Below are 27,834 nucleotides of genomic sequence, written 5' to 3'. Positions count from 1 at the left end.
TCCCCCACCTTGTGCAGAGTAACCCCCTCCTGACTCAAGAGGCAGCCCCTCTAGAAAACTTCCTTCCCCTCCTCCCCTGCCCGGGTACATATTGCGCGGCCCTTACTGTTGCTGTGTCTGTCCTGTCATCTGGAGGTGCACAACTACCCCATGCTTCACAGTGAAGCCAGTCGGCTGAAGGAAAGATGAACGGGCACTTTCTCTTTGTAGAGATTTCCGGAATCTCCTGAGGCCACTTTTATTGCTTCCCGTCTTTGTGAAAAAATAGGCTTGGAAATAGGTGAGGCTCGGTCACCCCCTCTGGGTGGAAGGAGAAAGCAAGCTCCGTCGGTTTGGGCCGCGGCTGCAGGGAATGCCCCTGGTTGCGACCCCCGCCCCGCGCTGGGGAAAGTGATCTGCTCGAGAGTCCCCAGGACCCTGAGAACCGGTCCCCACCCAAGGCGGCGGCGGGCAATTCCGGCACCGCGGCAGACGGGATGCGCGGACCGCGTTCCCTCCGGGTTTCCCTCACGCCTCTGGAGAGCGGGAACCAACGACCTTGGCCTCGGAGGAAACGGCTCTACGGAGCGATGGACGGCCCCACAGAGAGGGCGGCCGGCTCCTCTGGAAAACTTGTCCACACAAAAGGCATTCCTCAGCTTCCACCCCGAAAGGCGAGCCCTGGGTGTAGGGTTACCAGCGGCGCGCGGAGCCCGGCGAGAACGTGGTGCGCCCCCAGCTCCTGCCCGCGCTCCCCGGCCTCCGTGCGCCCCGCGCGCCTCCGCTCTTGCGCCCGCTTTCCCGCGGGGAAGGGGCCACCGCCCTGCGAGGCTGGCGGCCGCCCCGTCGTCCCCAAGCTCGGGGCCGCCCTGGACTTCCATCCCGCGCCTCTGACGGCCGGGGACACTCGCTCCCTGGGCCGCGGCTCAGGAGAGGCGGCCCCGCGGGGCTCCGGGCGGGGTGGGAGGCCGAGGCCCGGCTCCTCCAGCCCCTCCCGCGGCCCCACCTCTCCGCGCTCGGCTCCCTCTGCCCAGCGCGGGCCGGGAAGGCGCGGGCTTGGCCGCTCTTCCCCTCCACGGCAAAGCCGTGAACGGACAGCTGATGCCACTTCCTTCCCTGCCAGCGCCCTCCCTGCCCGACCCCGCTTCCCGTCCTCTCGCCGGGAGGGAGTGCGGCCCGTGGGGCGCTGCGTCGGCCAGACCCACCCGGGGCCCGGGGGCTGCCCGCAGAGCCGGGAGCTGGCCCGGCCTCGGCGCCGTCCCGGACCCCCGGTCGGCCGCGCCCCGAGGGGCGAGGCCTGCGGGCCGCACTCGCTCCGGCCCGGGATTCGGGGCTGGAAGTCCCTCCCCGAACCCAGCAGCTGGCCTGGGAGGGAGAAGGGGCTGGAGAGGGCCTGGCCTCTCCGAGGGATGGAGGGGACAGAGGCGGCGGCGGCCAAACCCGCGGGCGGCAGCCCCCAGTGAGTATAGAGGAGGCAGCGCCGGGCCGGCCGGGCGGGGGCGGCGGACCGGCGGGGCGGAGGAGCGGGGAGCCCAGGTCGCCCTGGCCACTGGGAAGCGGGCCTCCCACGGGCTCGGAGCTGGAAGGGTCGTGGGGAGGCCCGCCCTTCACGTCCATCTTCGTTTGGCCCCTCTGAGTTAGGGGAAATACATCACAGTGCTTGGGCCATAGAACCAGGCAGCTCCGAGCTGACCGATCTTCCCGAAAGCCCGTGCCCAGGGGACTCCAGTGGGAGGGTCTCATTCTTTAAGGTCTCTGGCGTGCTGTTCCAGAGTTTACCCATCAACAATTCTTACTTTAATTTTTTGGAGCCAGGGTCTCGCTCTGTCGCCCAGGCTGGAGTGCAGTGGTGCGATCATGGCTCACTGCAACCTCGACCTCCCGGGCTCAAGCCCGGCCTCCTCTGGCTTCAGCCTCCCCCAAAACAAAAAGTTATTTTAACTTAACAGAAATTGCTCATATTACATTCTAATCCCCTGTTTTCTGGATTGGACTTTAGAGGAGAAGAAGGAGATGCAAAGAGAAACTTGCTGCATTCTAGATTAACTCATAGAACAAATTATTTCTGTCCTCCTAAAGATAATCCTTAAACTTTACTGGCTTAAAACTGGTGTGACATTTCGCATTATATGTGTAGTTTGCTTTATAAAATATGTGCATTCCTGAAAGCTTGTGTATAAATTGAATTGTAATAAACGACTACAGAGAGACTTGCCATTTAAGAGAATTTTATGGTGAATACTTGGTCCGTGTTATGAAGTGGATAACTCCTAATTTGTAGTGTATACACATAAGGATTTTTATGCACAAAGTTTACTTCAAGTGGGGCACATCTAGATGTATGATATTAAAGTTGTATTTTTCTCAGAAGGTAGAATCAATATTAAAACGCTGTGGCACGTAGATATGCATGCAACACCCTGAGTCAAACCCCTGCTCACCTTCATTCCTTGTGAAGGGGTAAACATCAGCCATGCTGCTAAGGATCTGTGCAGCGCTGACAAGCCACCTAGCCTCTGGGGATGGAACATTATCATTTACAGAATAAGGGGAGTAGGGTTAAGTGATCACTACATGTTTTGGAAAAGGCCTGGGCTTGGAATGAGAAGCTTTGGATTCCAAACTGGGCCTCCTCTTGGCACCTGTGTATTGTAATCTGTGCCTCAGTTTCTCCATCTGTAGAAGTATATAATAAAGCCATTCTTTCTTTTCTTTTTTTTTTTTTGAGACAGAGTCTCGCTCTATCGCCCAGGCTGGAGTGCAGTGGCGGGATCTCGCCTCACTGTAACCTCCGCCTTCTGGGTTCAAGTGATTCTCCTGCCTCTGCCTCCCAAGTAGCTGGGACTACAGGCACCTGCCACCACACCCAGCTAATTTTTTGTATTTTTTTTTTTTTTTTTTTTTTGAGACAGAGTCTTGCTCTGTCGCCCAGGCTGGAGTGCAGTGGTGCAATCTTGGCTCACTGCAACCTCTGCCTCCCGAGTTCAAGCAATTACCTTGCCTCAGCCTCCTGAGTAGCTGGGACTACAGGTGAGCAGCACTCCTGACCTCAGGATCCACCCGCCTCGGCCTCCCAAAGTGCTGGGATTACAGGTGTGAGCCACCGCCTAGCCAATTTTTTGTATTTTTAATGGAGGAGGGGTTTCACCATGTTGGCCAGGCTGGTCTCGAACTCCTGACCTCAAGTGATCCACCTGCCTCAGCCTCCCAAAATGCTGGGATTACAGGTGTGAGCCACCGCTCCTGGTCAATAATGCCATTGTGTTAGGGACAGGATTATTGGGGGGAGTGTGTTTGAAAGCACTTGCAGTCCCGCCTGGCATAGAGCAGATGCCTAATCGGCGTTCCTGACTGGTCAAGGTCTCCCTTTGAGCTCAACCCCATGCTGTGGTCCTGTGGCTTGTGCATCAGGGGTCAGGGGTGAGGTTGGAAGCAGCACCTTCTACTGGAGGTCAGATCCTGCTTGGTGTCTTCCTGATGTCTATCATCCTCATTGGCTCCCCTTGGAGAGGGAAGAGCATGTTGCCTGTTAGCAGATGCGGGCATCCTCCACTGAAACTACCCTTCAGCAAAGTAAGAGGCCAGGGATTGGGAAATCACCCTGGTTTTCACTCTGGTCCACATTTGGCATAGGATTAGTTGTCCTCTGAAGCTTCATTTTGCCCGTCTATAAAATGGGGATAGAAAAACTAGAACACTACTGAGACTTGGAAGAAAAAATTCAACAATAACTTATTTGCACTCTCCAATGACTTGCATTTTTTTAAAAGTGCTTTCACGTTATCTATAGCAGGGCTCCCCAACCCCCGGGGCCACGAACCAATAGCGGTCCACAGCCCATAGCAGTCTGTGGCCTGTTAGGAACCAGGCCGCACAGCAGGAGGTGAGTGGCAGCGAGCAAGTGAGCATTACCACCTGAGCTCTGCCTCCTGTCAGACCAGCAGTGGCATTAGATTTTCATAGGAGCACAAATTTTATTGTGAACTGCGCATGTGAGGGAGCTAGGGTGCAAGCTCCTTATGAGAATCTAATGCCTCATGATGTGAAGTGGAACAGTTTCATCCCAAAACCATTCCACCCCACCCCGCCCCCGATCCATGGAAAAACTGTCTTTCATGAAACCAGTCCCTCTGGTGCCAAAAAGGTTGGAGACCACTGATCAAGAGAGCATCCCCTGCTCTGTCTCCAGGTTACTTTCATCTGGACAGGACTCAACACCAAGACACTTTGGGGCCCCGGGAGGTTGTGGGGGTTAGTCCTGTGCTGGGTCTTAGGAACTCTGTCTGTTTTCTCCTCCAGAGGGCCCAAGACAGGGAGTGGAACAGCCAGCCCCATGGAGGGGACCTCAGCTGTGGAGTGGAGTGGTCCTGAGCCACAACTGGATAACGGACACCCCCCAAGACCCTGGCCTTGCCCTCAGGAAAACAGAACATCCAGCCCGATGGCCCCCCAGCCTCCCAGGGTATGGGGAGTACAGCTCCAAGGCCCCTCTGTGCTGGAATCCAAGGTGAGGGCTTTGAAGGAGAAGATGACAGTGGCTAAACAGGGAGTGAGTCCCTGCTCTGCTTCCCAAGAGTGGTCATCCCCCAAGAAACCCCAATGCAGACGAGGCAAGGCAGGGAGAGCCGGGACTCCATCAGAGGGGTCTTTCCTGCCAGGTGCTGTGGTGGCTCCTCATACCCAAAACCTGCCTGATGGGCAGCTGGACGGCAGCATCAATGAGGAGCAACCCGCCAGGGATGGAGGCCCCAGGCTTCCCAGGCCGCCTGCCCCTGGGCGTGAGTACTGCAACAGGGGGAGCCTGTGGCCTCCAGAAGCCGAATGGACACTTCCTGACCATGACAGAGGTCCGCTGCTGGGGCCCAGCTCTTTGCAACAGAGCCCCATCCATGGAGTTACTCCCGGACGGCCTGGGGGTCCTGGTCATTGTAACAAAATCATCCACATTCCCAGCCCAAGGACAGGAAGGTCCTACCATTTTCCAGATGGCGTGGTCACAGAGGCAGATCTGGATAGCACATCCCTGACCTCCGAGGAGGACTTTGTCCCCAGGACAGCCCTGCTGGGTGAGCGCTGGAGAGCTGGAGACCTGGAGGCTCTGGGCGCTGGGAGCAGTGTCTTGTCCCTGTCTGATCGGGTGGAGAGAAACCGCCTGTTGCTGCAGGAGATGCTCAACGTTTCTGGGCAGAGCCCCCGCAAGGTGGGAACCCCCGCCTGGACTCCATCCTGGGACACAGCTGCACCAGGTGAAGCTCACTGTGTAGGTCCAGGTGGTGGGGGGAGCAGGAGGGAATCCAGAGGGAGGAAAAGGGGACGAGGGGGTCCCACAGAGGGAGTGGGGCAGGAAAGGAGGGAGAGCCTGACAGTTGCCTGTCATCAAAATCATCAGGATGGCCTCTTGTTCTTGGCTGTGACATAGATTCTTTGCAGCCTCACAGGCAGCCTGTCTGCTGAAGCCCCCCATGACCCTGCAGACCAATGGGAGGCCACCCTGTGTGCTTGGGGTTAGAGGCCACTATGATGTCTTCTTTGCGGCTTGGATTCCTTTCCGGAGTGGCTTTTTGCCTCTCCCTCAAGTGACATACCCTCACCCCTTAGTGAGGGCCCTCTGGTGGGGCAAGCAGACAGGAACCCCTTCCTAAAAGGAGGCTGGGCGTTCTAGCAGCTGGGCTGAACTCAGACGGTAGCACCAATGGGATGTACAAGTGTCCAAACCCTAGAGGACAGCCTCTTTCCCCTCCTGCCTTCTCATTCCAAAATCTCACAAGCTCATTCATCACCGCATGCCTGAGCCCAGGCATGTGGTCCTCTCAGCATATGGCTGTGCCCACAGCAGTCATCGTGACAGGCTCGGCCTCCAATTTTCAGGCAAGGTGTTGGATTTATCTGGGGAGTAAGTTGCTTCTGGAGAAACTCTTCTCCTCAGTGTTCACTAAGTGGCAGCTGAGAGCCCTGTTTCTGGCTCTGTCCTGATCTCTGCTTCTGTTCTGGATCCTAGAGCGACCAGTGGGGGATGTGGACTGGGCCTCGGGCACCTCGTTGCAGGACTCCGGCCAGAACAGGTAAGAGCTCAGAGCCCACATTTTCTCTCCCTCCCTCCTCACCATGGTCCCTCTATTTACTCAGCATCAGGACAGTAAGAGACCTCCCAAAGTGAGAGGGCAGGCAGACTCCTGCACCAGCAGACCAGTGGACGTCATCATCCCTGAGACCCTGCAGAAATTGCCAGTAACCCCCACCGCCACATCCCCCAGGCTGGTGCCTCCCTGCTACTTGAGCAAAACCACCAGGGAACAAAGCGCATTGCTAACTACCTGCTCCATGTTCATGGAGCCATTTCCCTTGCCCAGGCCTCTTTATCTTTAAAGTTGGGGAAATAGCATCTGTCTGGTTCATTTCACAGGACCATTGTGAGGCCGAAGTGAGATCATGGTTGTGAAAATCATTGGGGAAAATGTACAAAGCCTTACCCCAATTCCGTTCCCAGTCAAGAGGTTGTGCTGGGATCATGTCAAAGATTTCATCTCCAACCTTACCATGCTATCCCACGGCCTTCGCTCCAGCCCCTCCACCAAATATTTTGGGGAAGCTGGACCCACCAAGGTGTAGCGGGGGAATTGGGGCTGCCTGTCCTTCATGGTCAGTGTCCTGAGCCAGGCAGGGTGAGAAAAGTACACTTAAGGTGGGAGTGGGGCCATCGGCAGGCCTGACTGCAGCTGGCACCTGCACAGAGGTTGAACCCAGCCTCAGTCTTTGCGAGGCTCCTGGTCCACAAGGCTGAGAGGTCCTGGAGCTCTCGTTTTCCCAGCTGTCTGGTGATGTCAGCCTCTGCGAGGCCTTGTGGTTTCTGCGGAGGGCAGAGGTCGACACGGTTGCTGCTCCGGTGTAAGGCGGCTCCTGCACAAATCCCACTCAGTTAGAACCACCTCCAGAAAACGTGGACAGACCTCTGTCTTAGTCTATTTGGGCTGCTATAACAAAAAGCCTATAGAGGCTTGGGTGGCTTACTAACAGAAATTTATTGCTCACAGTTCTGGGGGCTGTGAGGTCCAGGATCAAGGCACAAGCAGATTCAGCGTCTGGTGAGGGCTGCTCTTGGTTGATTCATAGATGGTGCCTTCTTGCTGTGCCCTCAGGTGGAGGAAAGGGCAAGGCAGCCCTCTGGGGCCTCTTAGAAGGGCACTAATCCCATTCATGAGGGCCATGCCCCATGACCTACTTACCTCCCAAAGCTCCACCTCCTGACACCCTCACACTGGGGATATGGTTTCAACCTAGGAATCTTGGGGAGACACAAACACTGAGTCCACCGTAGTCCCCCACCCCCGCACCTGCCTTAACCAAGTGAGGGCAGCCCAGGTTCATGTGACTGGGCTTCTGCTTGCCTAAGGGCCTGATGGAGAGGGGGATGTCTGGCTCCTTCATCCTTTGCTATTTATGATTTGGAATCACAGTTTCCTCCCCTTCTGCCAGGAATCTCTTCCCCTACCTCCCTGGCCGCTGTTTCCAGACCCTCCTCTGGTCCCCAGCTGGCCCTGCCACAGTGTTGAGGAGCGTGACTACAGAAAGGCCCGGGGGCCTCAGCCGGCTCTGCTCCCCTGTCTGCCCCCTGTTCAAGTTGCCTTCTGTCTTTTTCCCTCTTTCTGTGCGGAGCCCTGGAGGAGAGGGCTGGGGCAGATGCCCTCTGCTGCAGAGGTGGTGCCGCCTCTGCCTGCAGCTGCCCCCACCCCCTGCACACTTCCTCCCTCGATGAGGGAAGGGCCCAGTGGGGAGATGCAGCCACTGGGGATTCTGCTCAGTGGTCACTGCTGAAAGGAGAAGCCAAAGCTCCTGACAGCCCGTTGGATACTAAGGAATAAGGCCCCCTCATTTTCAAGGGGGAGACCTCAACCATGGGGGAAGGAGGGACTTTCCCTTAGTGCTGTGAGGAGATGGTATTTGTGTAGAATCCTCAGGACTGGGGTTTCTGGGCCATTGTTTAACCTGCCAGGCCCCCAGCATCCATGGGCTGCATTTCAGAGTTCAGGCAGGGTGTGCGTACCTGTGTACTGTATGGTGTGTGCCTGTGTGTGTGGAGAGAGAGAGAAGGTCTCTTAGTGAGTTTTAGGACCCTGTTCAAAGACTGTTAACAAAATGTCCCCTTAGAGTGCCTGGAGATCAGGGCAAAGAGTGTTGTGGGGAAACACGCATTGTTTGGGAGTCATTCCAAGTACCCTGCTGGCCTCGCTTGGCGCTCTGCAGTGAGGTCCCTGCTGAGTAGACGCCCAGGCTATAGGGCCATGTCTTGAAGCCCCTCAGATAGGGTTCCCTGTCTGGCTCTATCCCCGAGTCTCCTGGGCAGACATTAAAGGTGGTCCCCAAGACCCTGCAGGGCTCCCTCTCTCCCCGGAGCAGGATGGAGTGATTGATGTTACTTCTGTATCAATGAACTTCCCAAGAGACCTCTGGAGTAAGGCATGCTTCCCTCGGCTCTATGCCCCGGGAGTGCCACTCGAAGCCAGGGTCCTGGGGCTTAGTGTCTGTTCTAAGGGGCTTAGGACTTTGGGGACAGAATGCTGAGGCTGTGGCAGACCATTTGATGGCCACCCCGAAGGGGGCCCCAGGACATCAGTCAGGACGTGCTCTGGCAGGAGGAAAGCGCAGGACCTCACTCATGAGGTCATGAGCCCCTTGGATCTTCTGAGGGTTTAAGGTGCTGCTTCACATTCAGTCAAGTGTTGCAATCAAATAACCATTACAACCAAGTTAACCTAGCATGCATCTGATGGTGTCCATAATGGTTACTGCTCTGCAGGCAATGGGATGAGTAGCTCATGACATGATGGTGACAGCAGAGCTCAACACAGCAGGCAGGCTGGGGGCGGGCTGGGGGCGGGCTGGGGCTGGCCTGGCTTGTGTGGGGCAGTCACCAGGAGTCAGCCTGGGAGGCAACGACCCAGGACCTTAAAGGCTAAGGGTCAGATGTGGAAGAGACCCCTGGCCCCCAACCCCAGGGTTGTCCCCCATCTAATGAGGGCCAAGAGAAGGCTCAGTTGCAGAGGACTGGAGCCTCCTAGTGGCAGGCAAAAGCCCATGCCAGCAGCTGCCATTTTTGAGCTCTTATTATGTGGCAAGAGCTATGCTAAGTGCTGTTCCTTCTTTCCCATTTTATCCTAATAACAAATTGTATTTTTCACGCACGTCCGTGTGAAAAGACCACCAAACAGGCTTTGTGTGAGCAACAAGTCTGTTTATTTCACCTGGGTGCAGAAGGGCTGAGTCCGAAAAGAGAGTCAGTGAAGGGAGACAGGGGTGGGGCCGTTTTATAGGATTTGGGTGGGTAGAGGAAAATTACAATCGAAGGGGGTTTTTCTCTTACGGGCAGGGGCGGGGGTCACAAGGTGCTCAGTGGAGGAGATTTTGAGCCAGAAGAAGGAATTTCACAAGGTAATGTCATCAGGTAAGATAGGAACCGGCCATTTTCACTTCTTTTGTGATTCTTCACTTGCTTCGGGCCAACTGGACATAAAGGTGCAGGTCACAGGGGATACGATGGCTTAGCTTGGGCTCAGAGGCCTGACAGTATTTATTGTTCCTGTTTCACTGACAGAGAGACCTCTGTGGCGGGGGGAGTTAAGGGACTTGCCCAGGTCCTCTAGCTGCCAAGTATTGGAGCCAGGTTTTGCACTCAGGGCTGCCGGCCCCAAGGGCTGCGCTCTTGCCATCGTGCAGCACTGCCACAAGCCGCGCTGTCCCTGCCCCCACAGGCCACCCCTTGGGCTAGGGATCTGGGGGTCTCCTTCCCCTCCCAGCCTGCTCTGTTCTCAGGTGTGGGCAAAGAAGGGCAGGTGATGGACTCCATGGGATACGCTTATTTTTCTCCTAGGTCACTATTAGGATGATTCAGGAAATGGGGTTTGGATTTTGGGGGAGAGGATGAGGTGAGACGTTGGGCCTCACAGAGGGCAAAAGGGATCTGTGCCTGGAAGGACTCACAAGAGAGAAGTGGGAGGACATTGAAATAGGGGGCCGCGCTCAGGCTCTCTCTGTACCAGCTCTGGCCCCTTCCCTTCCTTGAGCCTCTGAGAGACATACTGGGAACGCAGATCGCCTTAGGATCCCGGTAACCTAGCACAAGTGAAAGGGTGTGACAGTGAGGAGCACAGCAATCAGGGCAACGCTGGCTCCAGACCCCGCACCAAATCCACTTCGGAGGCTCAGGAGCCCGCGCCAGGGCGGCCAGCCCGAGGCCCTCGGCCTCCTCCGCCGTCTCCATAGAGGCGGTGCTTCTGCATGGCCCAGGCACACCCTGGTGCAAATCAGGACCTTCTCTGTGTGTGTGATTTGGGAGGCCCCAGGTCCTGAGTGTGTCTGCAGGGGCTTTAGTTACAGGGAGAAGGGAGCAGAGAAGGTCTCGGTTTTGTTTTATGTGTGCTGTAGTGATGAGGGAAGTGCAGGGAACATCCTAGGTTGTTTATTTTCCCCTCATCCCTGTGATGGAGTCGTGCCCCTGTGGGGATCCACAAGCCCAGTCCCTGGTGTACACACCCTTCAGGAAATCCCTGTGAGTGATCGCGGACCAAAACACTTCACACAGGCGAGGGGAAGGGGAGGGCGGGTCCCGATCTTCAGGCCCCTGCTGGGATTCCTTGGGGGGTAAAAACTCCCTCCCCTCAAGCAGTTTCTAGACTCTAAGTTAAAGACAGGCAGCCCTAAAGAATTTCAGGGGCTTGGCCTGTGGTTCAAGTGGTCAGGCCCTCAGCTGTGAGAAAAATCTCAGGCTTTTAAAGCTTAATATGTTAATTAGCATTTTTGGAAACTGAGATAGGAAAAAACCAAAATGTTTTTCCTACTTTCACACACTCAACACAGCACAGAGCACTTCACCTCGAGCCACCAGAGCGTGTGCAGATGTTTCCCACCTGCCAAGCAATTCTCCGGCAGACCCCAGCTGGCTGCCCTGTGATTCCACTCAGTTCTGACACTGTCTACCTGCAGATAGGATCGGGCCCCACAGGTTGAGGGCTCAGTTCCACAAGACTGCGCCCACTTCAGATGCCAATTGCAAGTCCCAGGTTGTGACCTGCACTTCGGACCAACCAGCTATAAATCGGGGTTCCCACTGTTCCTTCCTTGGGTTTAATTTTATAGGACGGCTCACAGAATGCAAGGAAACACTTTACTTGCATTTACCCATTTCTTATGAAGAATGTTATAAAAGACACGAACAGCCATGTGAGGAGAGGCATGGGGCAAGGTATGGGAGATGGGGCATCACCCCCCAGAAACCTTCACAAGCCCAGCTGTCCTGAAGCTGTCCTGCCAGTCCTTTGGGTGTTTGTGGAGGCCTCATTATGTAGGCATGATTGATTACATCATTGGCCACTGCGAGTCAGCTCAAACTTCAGCCCCTCTCCCCTGACAGAGGTTAGGAGGTGGGGCTTAATGTTCCAACCCTCAAAATGATTGGTGTTTCTGGTGACCAGCCCACATCCTGAAGCTATCTAGGGACTCTCAGCCACCAGCCGTCTCATTACCATACAAAAGACACTCTGCTCATTCCTGAGATTCCAAGGGTTTAGGAGCTGTGTGCCAGGTGCCAGGAGTGGGGACCAAATCCTTATTTATTAGATCACAGAAGCACAGAGCTCCCCTGCGAGCTGGCCACTGGGTGTGATCCAGTGCAATTTCACATGGAACTGGCCACTTTTGCTCTTACCGTGCCCTGCACCGGCTGCAGCCATAGCTGGCACTGGTGTATCTCCTCCCTGAGCTCCTGGGGCAAGAACTGTGCTGTTCTTGTCTCCGGGCCCCAGTGCCTGCAAGTGTGTGCAGGGAAAGGCTCTCAGAAACGTCTGGCAGAGGCACGTCGTAAAGAGTGTGAGTAAGGGCTCAGCAAGGAGGCATGGGGAGTCCCGGCTGAGTGCGGGAGAAGAGACACTCCCACCATCCCGGCACCACCCCAGCATGCCCAGAGCTGTAGAGGTGCCTGAGAACACCCCAGGGCACGGGTGTAACCAAGAACGGAAGAACGGCTGAGCCCCTGCCTGTCCTTACCAACCCCCAGCTCCCATCCTGCCCCACTGATATACATGCACAAAGGAAAGCCCCCTTACCACTCCCAGCCCCACTGAGACTAAAGCAAAAGAAAAAATTAAATGTAACCACTCAACAGTGTTTTAGGATACTTAACACGCTCCCAGTGTCTCACCCTGGGTGGAGAAGGAAGCCCTACACAAACCCAGTGCCACCTGGATCCTCCAGATACCCTGTCCCATGCTGCGTCATTGCCACACCCACATACACACCACACATGAAAATCTCATGATGGTCCCAATCTTTACCAATCAAGGAGCTTGAGAAAGTCAATTTACCCAAGGCAATTCATCTGGTGGGAGCCAGTCTGAAATTCTAGGAAAGAAAGCCCTCTCCTCTGCCTGCCAGAGTTGAACAGGCCACTGGTCCCCCATCGGAGGGCATCTCAGACACCTGCCTCCTCTGTGGCCACCCAGGTCCCACACCTGAGGCCAAGAGGTTCTCACCAAAGGGGCAGCCCAAAGCCTCCTTCTGGGGCTCAGCAGGGAATCTGTTCATCTTCAGGAAGGCAGGGGCAGGGTGGCTCTGCTCTCCTCAGAAGTCAGCATCTTAGGCGTGCACTGCAGGCCTCCACACAGATCCTTTTGAAGGTGTTGAAGGAGTTGGGTTCTCCCAGCTGCCGTTCCTAAGGACTCCCACTCCTCCTTCTCCATTGACAGGAGGGCCTATTGACTGTCTGGGAGTCAGCTTTCCTCCATGACCAATTGGCCACCTCCTGTTTTCTATCCTATGGAAGCCACCTTTTCTATGGAGCCCTGTCAAGGGCTTTTCAAAGTCCAGAGCAAAGCCACCAGGTCCCCTCCAGCTACAAGATGGTGTTTGTCATTTCAAACATGCCTTCCCCTTGCTGACGACAAGGTGATCTCGTCACAGGTGACTTTAGTACATATTTGGGGATTCCATCCTTTGCTTAGTAAGGGGGTGAGAGTAATTTAACAAAACAATGGTGCTAATGATAAAATAATAATAATAATAATAATAAATGCTAACATTTATGGACTCTTACCAAGTGCCCAGCTCTGTGCTAATCTCTTTTAAAGGAGTCACTCTCACTTATCTTAACAACTGAGCCCTTATTTAGCAGATAGGGAAACTGAGGCTCAACTCCTAAGTAACCTGCCAGGGTGACACAGCTAGGAAGTGGCTGTCCAGGGATTAGAACCCCAGGCAGGCTGCCCCCAAGCCACACACTTCCCCGCCACTCTAGGCTGTGTCCTGTCCATGTCCTGCAGACTTGGGAAGAAGGGACCTGTGCAAGCAAGCATGACAGTCTGAGACTAGGTCCCTGCCCTCATGGAGCACATGACCCAGAATCAGTTCCAGGTGCACCTTTTCCACTTCCCCTCATTCAGAAAATTGCACACAGAATCACAGTAGGAGAGCTCTATTCGTGGTCATCAGAAAGCTTTCAAATACGCAAACATGGAACAAATGCTAAGCAGAAAAGTTTCTCTATGTTCTGTACACTCCATATTCTCCCTCTACTGGGTGCATCCTGGAATCTGGGAAGCGGCAGATCCCTCTACATTCCCAGTTATTTCCCCATCCATGTACCTGAGTTGAAAGGGTTAAACACAGACTCGCTGAGCTTATTATTTTAATCCAGGATTATGATGGCTGCAGAAGAAGGCCACTCTGTCCCCTTGACCTCCTTGGCTAGGAGAGCAATGGTGGTTCTCCTGCCCCAGCTGGCTGGAGGGAGAGCAAAGCCTTAGCTAAGCCTGTCCCACCAGGAAACTGGCCGAGACGGGAGTGCCCAGAGCAGGAGGGGACCACATGCTGCCCTTTGTCCTTGTGAACCAGTCGAGGACACAGGTGGCTGGAGGGGTGGGGGAAGGGCCAGCATATTCTAGTGGAACTCTAGTTTTCCCCAACAATGAGCTCTTTATAGGCTCTGCCACTCGGTCAGGGCCAAACATCTGTGGTGGGAACTCCCCCAAGGGGGGACCTCGAAATCCCACACCCCACCTTATGGCATATCAGACTATGTGGCCAAAGATCTGGGCTCACATGGTAGCACTGTGAGTCCTCTCCCCTCTCCAGCCCCCCCTGCTTGCAGATGGGGAAACTGAGGCCCAGGGAGGAAAAGCACTCAGCTACTTTATTCCTATGCTCCACCCTCTGAGCTAATGAGCTCCAGAAGTGCAGACTTTCAAGACAGTGGCAAAAAGCCGTCTCTTCTTAGGCAGGAATTGCCTCTGCCTGGCCATGGCACTGACCACCCCAACCCTTCTAGGAATTTTCCAGAGCAACTCTGGGAGCTGGGAGGTGGACAGTGAGATGGGACAGACTCAGCACCCACCCCATTTTGCCTGCTTGTTCCCTGCCTCAGAGAAAGACCACCTTCCCTCCACAGGGCTGGTCAGGCCCTCGCTTCACCAGGGTGCACGTTGACCTTGGCTGCAGTCTGTGAAGGTGACTGCCACTCCTCCATGCTCAGTGTGGTACTGCATGGATGCCTCTAGGCGCCTAAAAAGCCCTGCTTTTCTAATCAGTGGAGAACCAGCTTTGTCTGCCAGGAACTGAAGCAAGACAGCTGATGAGAAAAAAAAAAAAAAAAAGTAACAGCTCCAAGAGGAGGGAGCAGAAAGGAAATAGCAAAGCTGGAAAATGGCTTTAAAACCTGGGGGCAAGGCTGATCCTGGCAGCATCTGGCCAGTTGCCTGGGGGCCCTCCTGCCTGCCCACCAGGTCTTGTGACAAATGCCCTCTGACAGCCGTGGAACCACAGCTGTCACCGGAAGGCTCCGAGTGTGCGGGCTGGCAGCCAGAGGCCCACGGCTGCAGGGGCGCCTCTCCGGGCTGGTAACCTCATTATCTCTGCTGTCAGAGCAGGAGCCCCAGGGAGCACAGCTGCTCTCAGCCGCCTTGGAGGAGCTGTCTGCTGGGGAAGCTGTGCAGAGGGAGGCCTCTCCTGCCAAAGGAGGCTTCACGGGGCAGTGGGCCTGGAGATTCGCTTTCACATCACTCCAGTAAAGCCCTCCTTGTTCCAAAGCCATGCCTGGGCCCTGCCAGGGTTCACAGGCACAGATGGTGCCTTTCTTCTAGCAGTCTCCTCCTGCTCCCCAGCAGCCCCAAAACAGGGTTTGATGCAAATAGTGAGAAGAAAAAGAAAAGGAAACAAGAAAAGAAATCATAGTCTGCCCAGAGTTTGTCCAAGGATGTCCAAGGAAGGCTTCCTTGGAGGCCTCAGAGCTGTGCCATTTCCACTCACATCTCTGTCACCCAGGAAACTGCCTGGTCCCTTCCCCCAGTCAGGACCATGGTGAGGGGCTGCAGGTCTGAGATCAGGACCTGCTAGAGCCCTGTGGACCCTCACTGTTGAGGACAGCCCAGCATATGTGATGGCGAGGACAGGGGCAGCCAGTGGGGATGATGAAGTTACCCCAAAGAGCGTGTCTGCCCCCAGCCACAAACATCCTCTGCCTGCCCTGAGACCCAAGGCAGGAGAGGACAGAGGGTGCGGAACAATGCTGGAGACAGTGGGCTGGCTGTCGTGTGCTCTGCTCGGCTTGCAATTGACGTTCGACCTTGAACAATCTGCCAGCGTTCTTCTCTGCTCTGGACACCCTCATCTGTCAAGTGGAGAGAACACCTGCCCTCGGCCAGCCTGGCTGGGGAGAGCAAGCTCCGTGGAGAACAACGTCTTGTCAGTGGGAGATTGTGGGTTGCTGTTATAGCTGTAACCCAGCGCGGGCTGTATGTCACTGGCTGAGAGACAGCTTTGAAAACAGACTGCTGTCATTTTCTGCCACTCTGGACTGGCCAGGGAGGCAGCACATCTGGTAGGGGGTGGGGGCTGGTGGAGGACCCTTATTATGAAAATCGAGCCACTTGCTGGCTTGGTTTGGGTCCAGCTTAATTTCTCTCAGCCCTGAGCCTGTGAGCCCTGAGCTGGTGCCTGATGGTTTTGGATTGGGACTAAGGCAAGAAAACACCAGGATTTATAAAAATGCCATTCCCCCAAAGGGCCCAATCTATGCTGGACAGAGCCCTGATTCTTTGCATCTGCAGTGGGTACTAGTGTGGTGCTGTGTGTGGGTGCAGAGAGACAGAAGGAGAGAGAGGTGATGCGTGGAGAGACCATCTGTCTGGGCACAGGCCCAGCTCAACAACCCCGGGCCCTTTCTCCCTCCTCCTCCCAGATAGCTCCTGCTGTCTGCCTGGGGAAGGAACAATAGAATAATCTGGAGACTCTCCTACCCTTTCTAGATCCTCTTGAGGTCTCTGCCTCCAGTGCCTGAGCAGATGTCCAAGGCCGGGCCAGCTCCCCAGCCCCCATCCAGAGCCACGCAGGGCCATTTCCCAGCCCCAGGCCCCAGGCCCCCAGGCTGGGTTCCCTGTGCGTGGGTGCTAGAGGAGGAAGGCTGCACATGCAGGGCTTTTTCTGGCACAGCCAGTGCTTGACACTGCTAAAGCCCTCCTAATCTGCGTTATTTTCTTCTAATCCCTCCCCCACCACCCTGGCCTGTGTGCCACGCTGCAGGACCGTTGGTCCCAACCCGGAGCCTGTGCTGAGCCCCAGGCATGAGGAAGCCACGCATCTGCTGCAGCGTGCCCGCATGAAGGCCAGGACCCGGCCCCTCCGTGCCAGCCATGACATCGTGCCCACCATTACCCAGGGCAGCCGGTGAGTGGGACCTGGGCCAGGCTAGCCTGGGAGGGCCATAGCAGGAAACAGTCAGCAGTGGGAAGAAGTGGGATCTAGCCAAATGCTGCTGCTCGCTCCTTGTGTGTGTGTGTGTCTGTGTGTTTTCCATATAAGGCTCTTGCTTTGATTATTTAGTCAGTCAACACACCTTTCCTGAGGGCCTACAGTCAGGCACTGAGATACAAAGATGAATGAAACATGATCTGGATCCCTGGGGGGATGGAGGTCACAGTCTCCAGGGAGAGAGGCAAACAGATATTCAATTATGTGGACTGTGGTGTGAGAGAGGGAAAGTGTGTGTGCTGAACTGGAAACTGTTAACTCCACCTGGAAAGGACAGGTGAGGCTCTTGAGAGAAGGTGACTTCTTAGCTGAGGCTTGACGGAAGTATAGATATGCACTGGCAAGCAGTGCAAGATAGGCACTGGCAAGCAGGCTTAGTGAGGCGACAGAGGAGCGCAACACCTACAGCCAGACCATGCGGGCTTGACTTCTGGTTCTGGCACTTAGCTGGGTGCCTCTGCAGAAGTCTGTGTGCCTCAGTTTCCTCACCCACAAAATGGTAACTGTAACAGTGCCTGTCTCACAGGGTTGCTGTGGAGCTATGTGAGCTAATACGTGTACAGTTTAGAACAGCGCCTGCCATGCAGTGAGTGCTGCAGGACTGTGAGCTCTAATGACTCCTCATTTAGTTGCAGGGGTGTGGGAGGTGTGAGAAGGGAGGCATCTGGAATGAGCCCAGGGTTCTGACTCGGTGTCTGTGTGTTTGGTGGGGCCTCAGCCGAGGGGTGAGGCCTCAGTGCAGGGTCAGGCATTGGAGGGGGAGGTGGTCCCAGAACATCCACTGGAAATGCCCACCAGGCAGTTGGATACAGGATCTTTAGAGGAGGAGAGATCAGAACTGAAGATTTGGATGTCATCCCTGATTTCATAATGCTACAGCCATGGTAAGGTAGGAAAACAACAAGGTCAAGGACATTCAGACCAGCACATCACACACATGACTGCCCCCTGAGCAACACACTGCATCCCCATCTTCCTGCCTGTTCCGCCGATGGTGCACTTTGAAGAATCACTTACACGTGGACTTCACCACCACACAGAGCTGTCTTCCAGTCATGCACCTGGGCCTGAGATGAGGCCACCAGGCTATGCCAGGTCTCACCAGGCCCAAGCAAGACCACTTCTGCAGCTAGCAAAGCCTGTGGCTTCACTGGCATGGTGGACATGCTGCATCAGCCTATTTGAATCACCACGTGGCAGTGGAGGGAGCAGGGGTTCTTAGGGAACAGGGATCTTGGTGGAACTGGACCACATGTTCTTTGATGGAGGGTGCCGAACTGCTCATTAAAGGCTAAGGACCTTCATGGAACCACTGAGATGACTCCTTCATGAGCAGAGGTCATTGTGACCCTTAGGAGAGGGGCTCAGAAGACCCTAAATCCTGGCAAGGGGTGCCAAACAGACTACCCTTGTATTTCCACATTTTGGGCCTTGCCTCTCTCTCTAGATGGAGGGCACTTGTTAGGAATGGGCATGGTTGGCCGGGCACCGTGGCTCACGCCTGTAATCCCACCACTTTGGGAGGCTGAGGCGGGCGGATAATGAGGTTAGGAGATCGAGACCATCCTGGCTAACATGGTGAAACCCCGTCTCTACTAAAGATACAAAAAATTAGCTGGGCGTGGTGGCAGGCACCTGTAGTCCCAGCTACTTGGGAGGCTGAGGCAGGAGAATCACTTGAACCCAGGAGGCGGAGGTTGCAGTGAGCCGAGATCACACCACTGCACTCCAGCCCGGGCTACAGAGCAAAACTCCATCTCAAAAAAAAAAGGAATGGGCATGACTTCTTCAGGGCATCCTAACTATTCTTCTTCACATATATAAATATATGGTGAGAAATCTTAGACTTCCAAGCAACTCTCCTGTTCTACTTTGTAGAGGCATTTAGGTTAGGTCGGATAGCCTCAAAATAGTCAAGACTATCTGCAAAACAGATTGCATTGTGTAAAGGTCCTCTTGGACACTTCTTCCTCACGTCACTCTAACAGCTCACAACAACCCCAATCACTAACTTTAAAGTAGGCTCCCTTTTGCAGGCTGTCTCCAGGCCATAGAAATGCTATAGAATTGCAAGGTGACCCACTTTAGCAGCTGCTGTGTCCAGAAAAGAATTACTATGACTTGGCAGCGCTGGCGAATCCTCAGAGGGTATAGCTGAAAAATCAACGCCAGATGGCTTGCTGCAGATGCTTCTAAAGGTTACGCTCCATCAAATCACCCTGGAGGGCCATGCTGAGTTAACATGGCAATGGCACACAGGCCCCAGGCCTCAGTTAGATGCAGGAGGCCCCATCCCCAGCCCAGATGCATCACTTCTAAAGAGCAGCTTGGTGAAAGGTGACGGAAGAGGAGGGGCAGGCAGAGCAGTCTCAGAGGGCCTTCTTTATCCTAGGTCTGGCTAGAGGCAGCTGGGGCAAGCCTGAACAGACAGGGACTCCAGGAGGTGAAGAGGTAGCAGCAGCTGCATTTTTCTGGAAACAAATAATTAATACAGAAATGGAGCAGCTCCTGGAAGCACAAGATTTTGCCATTTTGGGGATAGACATGCCTAGATTGGTGTTACTGATGGCAGGAGGACAGGACATGTCAGCAAGAGGCAGGGCTGGGAGGGTGACACTGTAAGTGGTACTGTCCTGGGTCAGAGAGAGTGGCTGTGTTGAGACTGCAGAGCTTGTGTACATCACATTGATTGTGTGGTTAGGGGAGCAATGCTATGGAAAGTGGGACTCTGGAAAGGGGTCCCTGCGAAGCCATATGTCTCCAGGACTGCAGCAGGATCCTCCCCTAGAGGAGTGACTACTGGAGCTTCTGTGGAGCATCACCTTGAGAACTTGGCAGGCGTGGGATTTGCTCAACGCTTAGCTGCCTCATTCGTCCTGCACTTGTCTCCAAAATCTTCATCCTGCCTTTATGCACAGTTGCTGACACTGCTAGTGGGGCTTTCTGGGTTTGAATAATTGGGCTGAAAGCACCTTATGTGATTAAGCGCTCCTCAATTTCTCTTTTTAGAACAAAAATGTCTGCCTCTGCAGTGAATTCCAGGATTGCTCAATTCACCATCCTGTGTGTGAAAGTTAAGACCACTGATGTGGCTCATGGGACCTGGGCTCCCTTGTTAGATTAGGACCGCACCGCCTTTAAAGCTAGGCTCTTTTCCTCCCTAGAAATTACAGCCCACATCCTGCCAGCGGACAGGGCACTAGCTTTTGGGGCCTGTGGAGGGGTCGTTGTGTGAAGCTGTGTGCAGAATCTCCCTGTGGGCCTTTGCCTGCATTGGGTCGGCTGGGCTGGGAGGGCGTCCTTTCTGTGCAGTGGGCTAGGCTGTTTCTCTGGATGGAGTCTTCTTTTTGGGGGGTATGGGGAGGGAAGCGTGCTTCTGAAGAGCTCACCATGAGCTCCACAGGAACAGGGACCCCACAGCTGACCTAGATACAAGTACAGGTAGGGCCCAGAATCCTCGTGTGGGTTCTCTGGGGCTCAGAGTCCCAGTGCTTTACAATCCCCAAAAGAAAATCATCACCACCATAGTTATTAATATCAGAGGGGCCTCCCCACGACCATATTGAGATGAGTAGTGAGATCCTGCACCGTCTTCAGCAGCGAGGTGTCCTGCTCAGTAGCCTACATCTCTCGGCTACAAATCCCTCTCTGAAAGCAGGGCTGCAATATGACTTTTGGGGGCCCTAGGCACTTTTGCCTTCGTGGGCCTCTTGCTCCATAAAAAAAAATTAAAAAATATATATTTCATGACCATGCTGGTTGAAAGACAAATATGTCATTCTACATTAAAATGTTTTCTTTGACCCAAAAGTTTATTTTCTTCTGATTTTAAAAGAAATTACAACATTTTCCTGGGCCCCTGTCCATATTGTGTGTCCTTGGCATAGCGGCTGTTGTGCCTGATGAATGAGTAGCCCTGGCTGAATGTGAGTTCCAGAAAACAGGCTGACCGACACCTCTTCAGTGTTCCCCAGAGCAGCCTTTTTAAGCACAGGATCTGCTGAAATCTCAAAGCAGGCAGATCTACTTGCTTAGGAGGAGTTTGTGTATGTTTTTTTGTTTTGTTTTGGCTTGGTTTGTTTGTTTTTTTCGAGACAGGGTCTTGCTCTGTTGCCCAGTATGGAGTGTAGCAGCACGATCTTGGCTCACCACAACCTCTGCCTCCCGGGTTCAAGCAATTCTCATGCCTCAGCCTCCCAAGTAGCTGGGACTACAGGCACGCATCACCACTCCCGGCTAATTTTTTCTATTTTTAGTAGAGACAGGGTTTCATCGTGTTGCCCAGGCTGGTCTTCAACTCCTGAGCTCAGGCAATCCGACCACCTTGGCCTTCAAAGTGCTAGGATCACAGGCGTGAGCCACTGCGCCTGGCCAGCAGGAGTTCTTTTTAAAAAAAATTTCGTTCTGGAGCAGTGCTTATGGGGGGAAATGACTGGAGTCAGGGGTAGGAGCAGGTGTGGAGCTCCCATTGTCCATTGCCTTTTGCATTCCAGTGAGCATTCAGCATCTAATAAATAGAAGTCAAATGCTAGTAGGCTAAGAAGAAAGATCCAGGAAATGAGGCAGGAGGGTTGCATGAGGTCAGGGAAGGAGGCCTGGAGGCCCTGAAGGCCTGGGAGTGTAAGAGGAAGCAGGAAGGAATGTGGGGAGCCTGCATTTTCCCTCCAAAGTGTATGCACTTGACCCTGTGCCCTCTTCTGGGTTGGTGTGATAAAGGCTGTGCTCCAGTTGGACCTACAGACAGGAGGCAGTGGAGAGGCTGGATAAGAGGCCACTGCAGGGGTCCAGTGTGAGTGATAAAGAAGTGATAAATGAAAGAAACAAGAAATGGAATCCCAACACTTAGCAGTGGATTGGTGGGGAGGCCACTGCCAGGAAAAGAAAGGGAGAACTATGGTCCTTTCTTGGGTGCCTTCTGATAGAAAATGGCCTGTGGGCCTGGGTCCATTTGCATAGTGGCCTGAAACTCGGGTTACCTGGCTCCAGGTGGCCCTGGTGTGAGATGTGTACAGGTGTCTTCCGGAACTGAGCAGGACTTGACTATTCGCCACAGTGTCTCCCAGAGCCAAAGTGGATGACAGATGGACAGACTACCCAGCACAGCAGTGCCATCCCCAGCAAAAGCAGGACGAGAGTGTGTGTGAGGGCTGGGGAGGGACAGTGCCTGGAGTGGGGGTTGGAACAGTCAAGACTCAGGGGCCAAGGAGAAACATCACTGTTGCCTTGTCTGAATTTTGCATAAGCAAGGTGATGTGGAACCCTGTGTGGAAACTTCGGGAGCAATTGCTTAGAAACCCTGACTTTAAGGCCGGGTGCGGTGGCTCACGCCTGTAATCCCAGCACTTTGGGAGGTCGAGGCAGGCGGATCACCTGAGGTCGGGAGTTCAAGACCAGCCTGACCAACATGGAGAAACCCCGTCTCTACTAAAAATACAAAATTAGTCGGGCGTGGTGGCGCATGCCTATAATCCCAGCTACTCGGGAGGCTGAGGCAGGAGAATCGCTTGAACCTGGGAGGCGGAGGTTGCGGTCCTGAGATCACGCCATTGCACTCCAGCCTGGACAACAAGAGTGAAACTCCGTCTCAAAAAAAAAAAAAAAAAAAGAAAAGAAAAGAAACCCTGACTTCAGGCTGGGCGCAGTGGTGCACACCTGTAATACCAGAACTTTGGGAGGCCGAGGTGGGAGGATCACTTGCGTCCAGGAGTTTGAGACCAGCCTGGCCAACATAGTGAGACCTCATCTGTACAAAAAATAATCAAAATAAGCCAGATAAGGTGAAGCACACCTGTGGTCCCAGCTACTTGGGAAGCTGAGGTGGGAAGATCACTTGAGCCCCGGAGATTGAGGCTGTAGTGAACCGAGATCATGTCACTGCACTCCAGCCTGGGCATCATAGAGAGATCCTGCCACTAAAACAAACAAAAAAAGAATCTCTGACTTCAGTTCTCACACAGCCTCTCCTTTAAGTGGAGACTTAAAATATCCTGTTCCCGTGACAGCATTACAGCAAATACATATTTCCACAATCACTACCAAAAATACATGGTGGTCAGGCTCACTTCCTCTCCCTAACAGACACACACACACAGACGCCGCCCCACCCTCACCCCAGCAACACACACATGTGAGGACTTCAGCATCTTCCCATTCAATAGTGTTTCATCTTAACTCAGGCTGAGCCATGCAAGAGAGAGAAAGCCAAAAGCACGGAAGGTGGCCTTGGTTTTGTTTAGCGCTGTCTCAGGATCAGAATGGGCTGGCAAGCTACTCTGGTTTGCCGAGACGCCCCCAGAAATCCTCTCTGGAGTAACCTTGTGGATTGCGGTTGCCACAGAGCACGGTGGGAGACTGTAGCCCAGGGTGAAGAGGGTAGGGCCGATGCGTGTCCATAGCTCCCCAGGTTTCTGCCCTTGACCTCTCTCCTCCTGTCTCTTCATCAGAGATGGCCACAGAAGCCCAGCCCGGGACCCCAGGACGACCCCTGCTTGCAGAGACAGCCTCCAGAACGGGCACACGAGCGATTCCTCCAGCGGAGAGTCCAGCGGCGGGCAGAGGCCGAGGCGGGGCCCCTCGCCGTCGCACGTGCGCTTTGAGGATGAGTCCGCCCGCGAAGCCGAGTTTCGTCACCTGGAGCGGCTGCAGCAGCGCCAGCGCCAGGTGCTGAGCACCGTGTTGCAGGCCGCGGACCAGGGCCCCCTGCGCTCCAAGCCCGACCTCGCCGACTACATCAACGGGGCCCCCCGGCTCCGGGACGCGGGGCAGGGGACATTCCACCGGCTTGTGGGCAGCCTGGACCGCAGGGGACACCCGGCACCGCCGGCACCGGGCAGCGAGAGGAGGTGCCAGGCCTGCGGCAGCTGCATCGACGACCCGCGCCCCGCCCAGAGGAAGGCGCCCCCCGACCCCAGGACCCTCCAGGAGCTCCAGGCTGCCTGTGGGATGGAGAGGGTGCTGGGTGGCCTGAGCTCCCCACTCCGGCTCCTTCCTGCAGAGCCCCGGCTCCACATGGAATGGATCCGGGAAACACACATCGGAGACACCGTGTGCCCTGCGGAGGTGGACTCTGCCCTGGACAGCACAGACAACTCTGAGAACTGCAGGACCGACAGTGAGGAGGCGGGGACCTCTCAGGCTGGCTGGGTGTGTGGGCGGACCCAAGGCAGCAGCCCGCGACTGCGACTGCGGGGCTCCAGGCCTCGAGGCCACAGGTGGTCCAAGAAGGCTGAGGCGGAGCTCCCTTGGGGCCTTCAGGCCCAGCAACACCTGCCTAGGGCTGATGATGTGGAGGTGGAAAATGAGGTGAAGGAGGGCAGAGGACACACGCCTGAGGGAACTCTATTTTTGAGAGAAGATGCCAAGCCTTCTGACCTGGAGTTGAAGCGGGTGTCCCTGGGACCCCAGTGGCAGCCTGGACCAGGGCTGGGAAGTCACCAGGCTCACCCTTTGGATTCCCGGACTCCATGCAGGACAGCCTATGCCACCACCTCCCCCATGACGCCTGAATCATCGGGGCCAGGAGGCCAGGCCCAGGTTACAGAAAGCCACGAGTCCCTGGAAATTGTCTCTCCTTCCTCCCTGCAACAGAGCCATGCAGAGCCTTCTGCCCCACACCAAGCCTGGCAGCCAACAGCTTCCTTTTGTCCTGAAGGCTGGGCGCCAACCCCTCCCCCTTCGAGGAAAACCACCTCGCCAGTGTCTCACAGGAAGGCAGCCCTGGCTGGACTGCTCAGGCCGGGTGACCAGAGAGAGCCTGTGGGTATCCCTCGGCCTCCTTCAAGAAGCGCGGTTCTCAGGACCTGTGAGCTGCCCCCATCACAGACCCAGCCCAGCTGCCCTCAGGTCAGGCACCCACTGCTGGCCCTGTCCACCAACAACTGCAACAACAGCGCACCTCGGGGGCTGCAGGAGCCCTACGGGGGAGCCGTCCACGAGGGTAGGGTGGAGAGGGGCCCCTGCAGCCGGGAACCGGAGCCGCCCCTGGAGAACAGCAGAGATGGTAAGGGGCTGCCGCTGGTTCCTGCCCAGCCCAGGCCTGGTGTGGTTCTACAGCAGACACCCAGACCCAATCCATGACACCCAGGCCTTCAGAGTCATTCCCTTTTATCTCAATAGTCAGATGGCAGTGTCACACACCACCTCGGCAGCTCCTTGGAGCTGCTCTGAGGTGTCAGGAGTGCTGGTGGAGGCTGGATGCAGGATTGACCGCTGGCCTGGAGGCAGACTAAGCAACTCCCTCCCGGGGGAGGCAGAACTATGGGGAAGGTGATGGAGACGTCCTCTTCCTGTTGGGAACCCTGAGGTTCCAAGCTCCAAGCTCCATGGCTGCTGGAGGCCTGGACTTTAAGGGATTTACTCCCAACAGCGCAGGAAGAGGCAACAGCTCCAGGATTTACTATTTGTTTAGAACAGTAGATGTCCACTAATCACATGGCTGAGGCCCTGCCCCTCCAGCATCATTATTTCATTTCATTCACTCATTCATTCCTTCAGCACTGGCTGAGCACCTGTTATGTGCCAGGCACTATACTAGGCACTGTGGGGAATGCACATGTGAATACTTGAGCAGGAGTCCTGCCCTTGAGGCATTCTGTGGCCAGGCAGACACACTGTCCGGAGGACCCTGGGCCTGTTGGTGGACCAGTAGGTTTCAGCAGGCAAGGCTGCTGAAGGGTGTGGGTCTCACCACTTTGCCTTTGGAAGGGGTCCTCATATTGTGGGAGAATCCTAGGGGTTGGCAGGCTCAGGCTCTGATCCCTAGTGTTGTGATCCCAGGTGACCAACTCTGCCGCTCACTTTTAGGCAGAGATAACAGGCTCACTCCACACATTTTTGCTCTAATGTGACCACGGCTCTGACAGTCTTGGGGCTGGGATGGCTCAAGAGGGACCCAGGGCTTGGCAACAGAGTGGAGGGAGAGAGGGCAGAGAGATGACAGACCTTATTGAGGATGTGGATGCAAAGTCCCCTCCACTGCACAGGGACACACAGACTTGGTCCCTCTTCCTCCCTTGCTTACACAAACCTTGAGGCAACCGCCTCCCCCTGGGGTCCCTCCCACCCTGTGCTGAGTGGCGATTTCCTTCTCTGGTGGGCTCTAGGCAGGCTGTGGGCTTGCCCCTAACCACTTCCTGCAGGGCTTCCCTTCTGAGACCTGCTGACCTCTCTGGGCAACCTGAGCCTTTACCTTGGAGCTTGAAGCAGAGCGAGTGAGGCCCTGGGCGAGTCCCTCAATCCCTTAGCCTGCCAGCATCCTCCTCCATAAAGTGAGGACGATGATGGCACCATCTTCTAGGACTCCGTGAACTCATCTCTGGAGAGGATTCCACTTGTTGCCTAGCACATAATAGATCTCCAGAAATGATGGCTATTTTAAAGCTCTTAGAAATCACAACTGACAAGATTGTGGGTTTTGTCCCAGGAATACAAAATTTTCCCCTGCTCCCACTGTGTCCCTTGATATAGAAGGGACATGGCTTATCACAGTCAACCGTTTCATTTAACAAACAGTGATCATCTACTGTGGACCAGATGCTGTGCTGGGTGACGAGGTTACAGCAGTCAACAAGACTCAGTCCCTGTCCTCAAATAGTTTCCAGCTTAGAGGACACTCATGAGGGGTCCTCAGCCCTGGTCATCTAAGAGGCCACCCCACCTTCCCTTGCTGCTTCCCAGGTCTCTCCACTGCTCTCCTTGAGCTCCACCTCTCCAGCTTCTTCTCACCCTCCCCCTGTTGTTGGGAATGTCCCTTTCCCCCACAGGACCTGTGGGGTGAGCCGGTCTGACTCAGGTGGGATGCTGTGCTTGTTTCAGGAGGACCCCAGGGCTTTCTTGGCTCAGCAGATGTTGCCACCATCAACTCCACGGGCATCACCCTCTCCCTGTCCTCAGAGGAGTCAGAGTCCAGCAAGGAATCAGAGGGAAGCCTGCAGAGGACAGGGTCAGGATCTGGAGGACATGTGCTGTCAAGGTGAGTGACAGGAGAAAGAGCCAGATTGCAGAAGGAGGTGGGAATGGGGGCTCTGGGAGGGGACAGAGACCCCCTGGAGTGGTGGCATGACCCACCTCCCTGCTCCTAGTCTTCAGAGGATCCCTAGACTGTGAACAAGCCTGGCAGCCCTCCCACTCCTCTCCCAGTGTCGTTTAGTCTGATGTACCTGATCATTCATTCATGGAGCATCCATTGAACGGCCTCTAGCTGCAGACACTGTGCCGGTGCCTGGGGCAAAGCTAGCAGAGCCCTAGCCCTGGGGAGGGGCCCAGAATGGGGTTACCTGTCTGAGAGGCTTCCTCCTGCTCTGTGCTTGGATGCTCGAAAGTAACCAGATGCAATCACATTTCCCTTCTCTCCTTCAGCTCAGGCGGAGCTGGGGGGAGAGAGGGGGAGTGGGGGAAGGGTGGGCGCCGAGTCCTGGCCCTCGGGACCTCCTTGGCTTGCCTCAAAGCCTTGGTGAGCCCGGAGTTCTGGCCAGGGCCTTCTCTTCCCTGTGACACACTATGCCTGGTGGCTGCAGGCAGCTCTAAGCCTGAAGAGGCACCAGAGCCAGCTCTCCATCTCTAGCACCATCTGCTCTCCAGAACTTCAGAGCTGCATGCCCAGTTTCTCCTGGACATCTCCATCAGGGGGTCTGATGGGCCTCTCAAACAAAAAGCTCAACAACTGCTTCCCCCATGTCCCCTTCCCGGCAAACACATCACTGTCTGTCTGCACAGCACACAAGCCCGAATCCAGGAGTCCTGGGCTGCTTCCTCTTCCTTCTCTCCCACTGTAACCCTCTGCAAGTCCTTGCCAGCTCCGGAACCCCCTGCCTCCCACCACTTCTCCTGGCCTGAACTCATGGCTTCTTTGCTACACAATTCTAGTCGCCCCTACCTGCTCTCTGCCCTCACTCTTGCCCCTACATTTCCTTCTCCACACAATAGTCAAGGGTCGCTTTTTAAAACTTGGATTAAATGGTGTCATTCTCCTACTGAAAACCCTGCCTGCAATGGTTTTTCCCTGCACTTGGAGTAGACTTCACACCCCGGCTGTGGCTGGTCCTGCTTTGTGGAATCCGCCTTGCCTGC

General features: G+C 55.1%; 1 protein-coding gene across 4 annotated transcripts in view; it reads left to right on the top strand.

Moving 5' to 3' along the window:
- Positions 1-212: 212 nt before the first annotated feature.
- KIAA1614 overlaps positions 213-27,834 on the top strand; it is a 39,401-nt gene continuing 11,779 nt past the window's right edge. For 3 of the 4 annotated variants that reach the window (XM_009439275.5, XM_016933624.4, XM_063795085.1), the window contains exons 1-6: positions 213-1,438; positions 4,279-5,225; positions 5,978-6,041; positions 16,540-16,683; positions 23,211-24,766; positions 26,581-26,737. In XM_009439275.5, coding sequence (XP_009437550.4) covers positions 477-1,438; positions 4,279-5,225; positions 5,978-6,041; positions 16,540-16,683; positions 23,211-24,766; positions 26,581-26,737 — 3,830 coding nt within the window. In that variant the 5' untranslated portion in view covers positions 213-476. The remainder of the gene's footprint in view (positions 1,439-4,278; positions 5,226-5,977; positions 6,042-16,539; positions 16,684-23,210; positions 24,767-26,580; positions 26,738-27,834) is intronic. The other variant, XR_010151718.1, reaches the window with a different exon arrangement.

The sequence above is a fragment of the Pan troglodytes genome, chromosome 1 (assembly GCF_028858775.2).
Source record: "Pan troglodytes isolate AG18354 chromosome 1, NHGRI_mPanTro3-v2.0_pri, whole genome shotgun sequence".
In the NCBI taxonomy this organism is placed as follows: Eukaryota; Metazoa; Chordata; class Mammalia; order Primates; family Hominidae; genus Pan; species Pan troglodytes.
The sequence above is the reverse complement of the archived record's forward strand: the minus strand, read 5'-3'. Positions and strand labels throughout refer to the sequence as shown.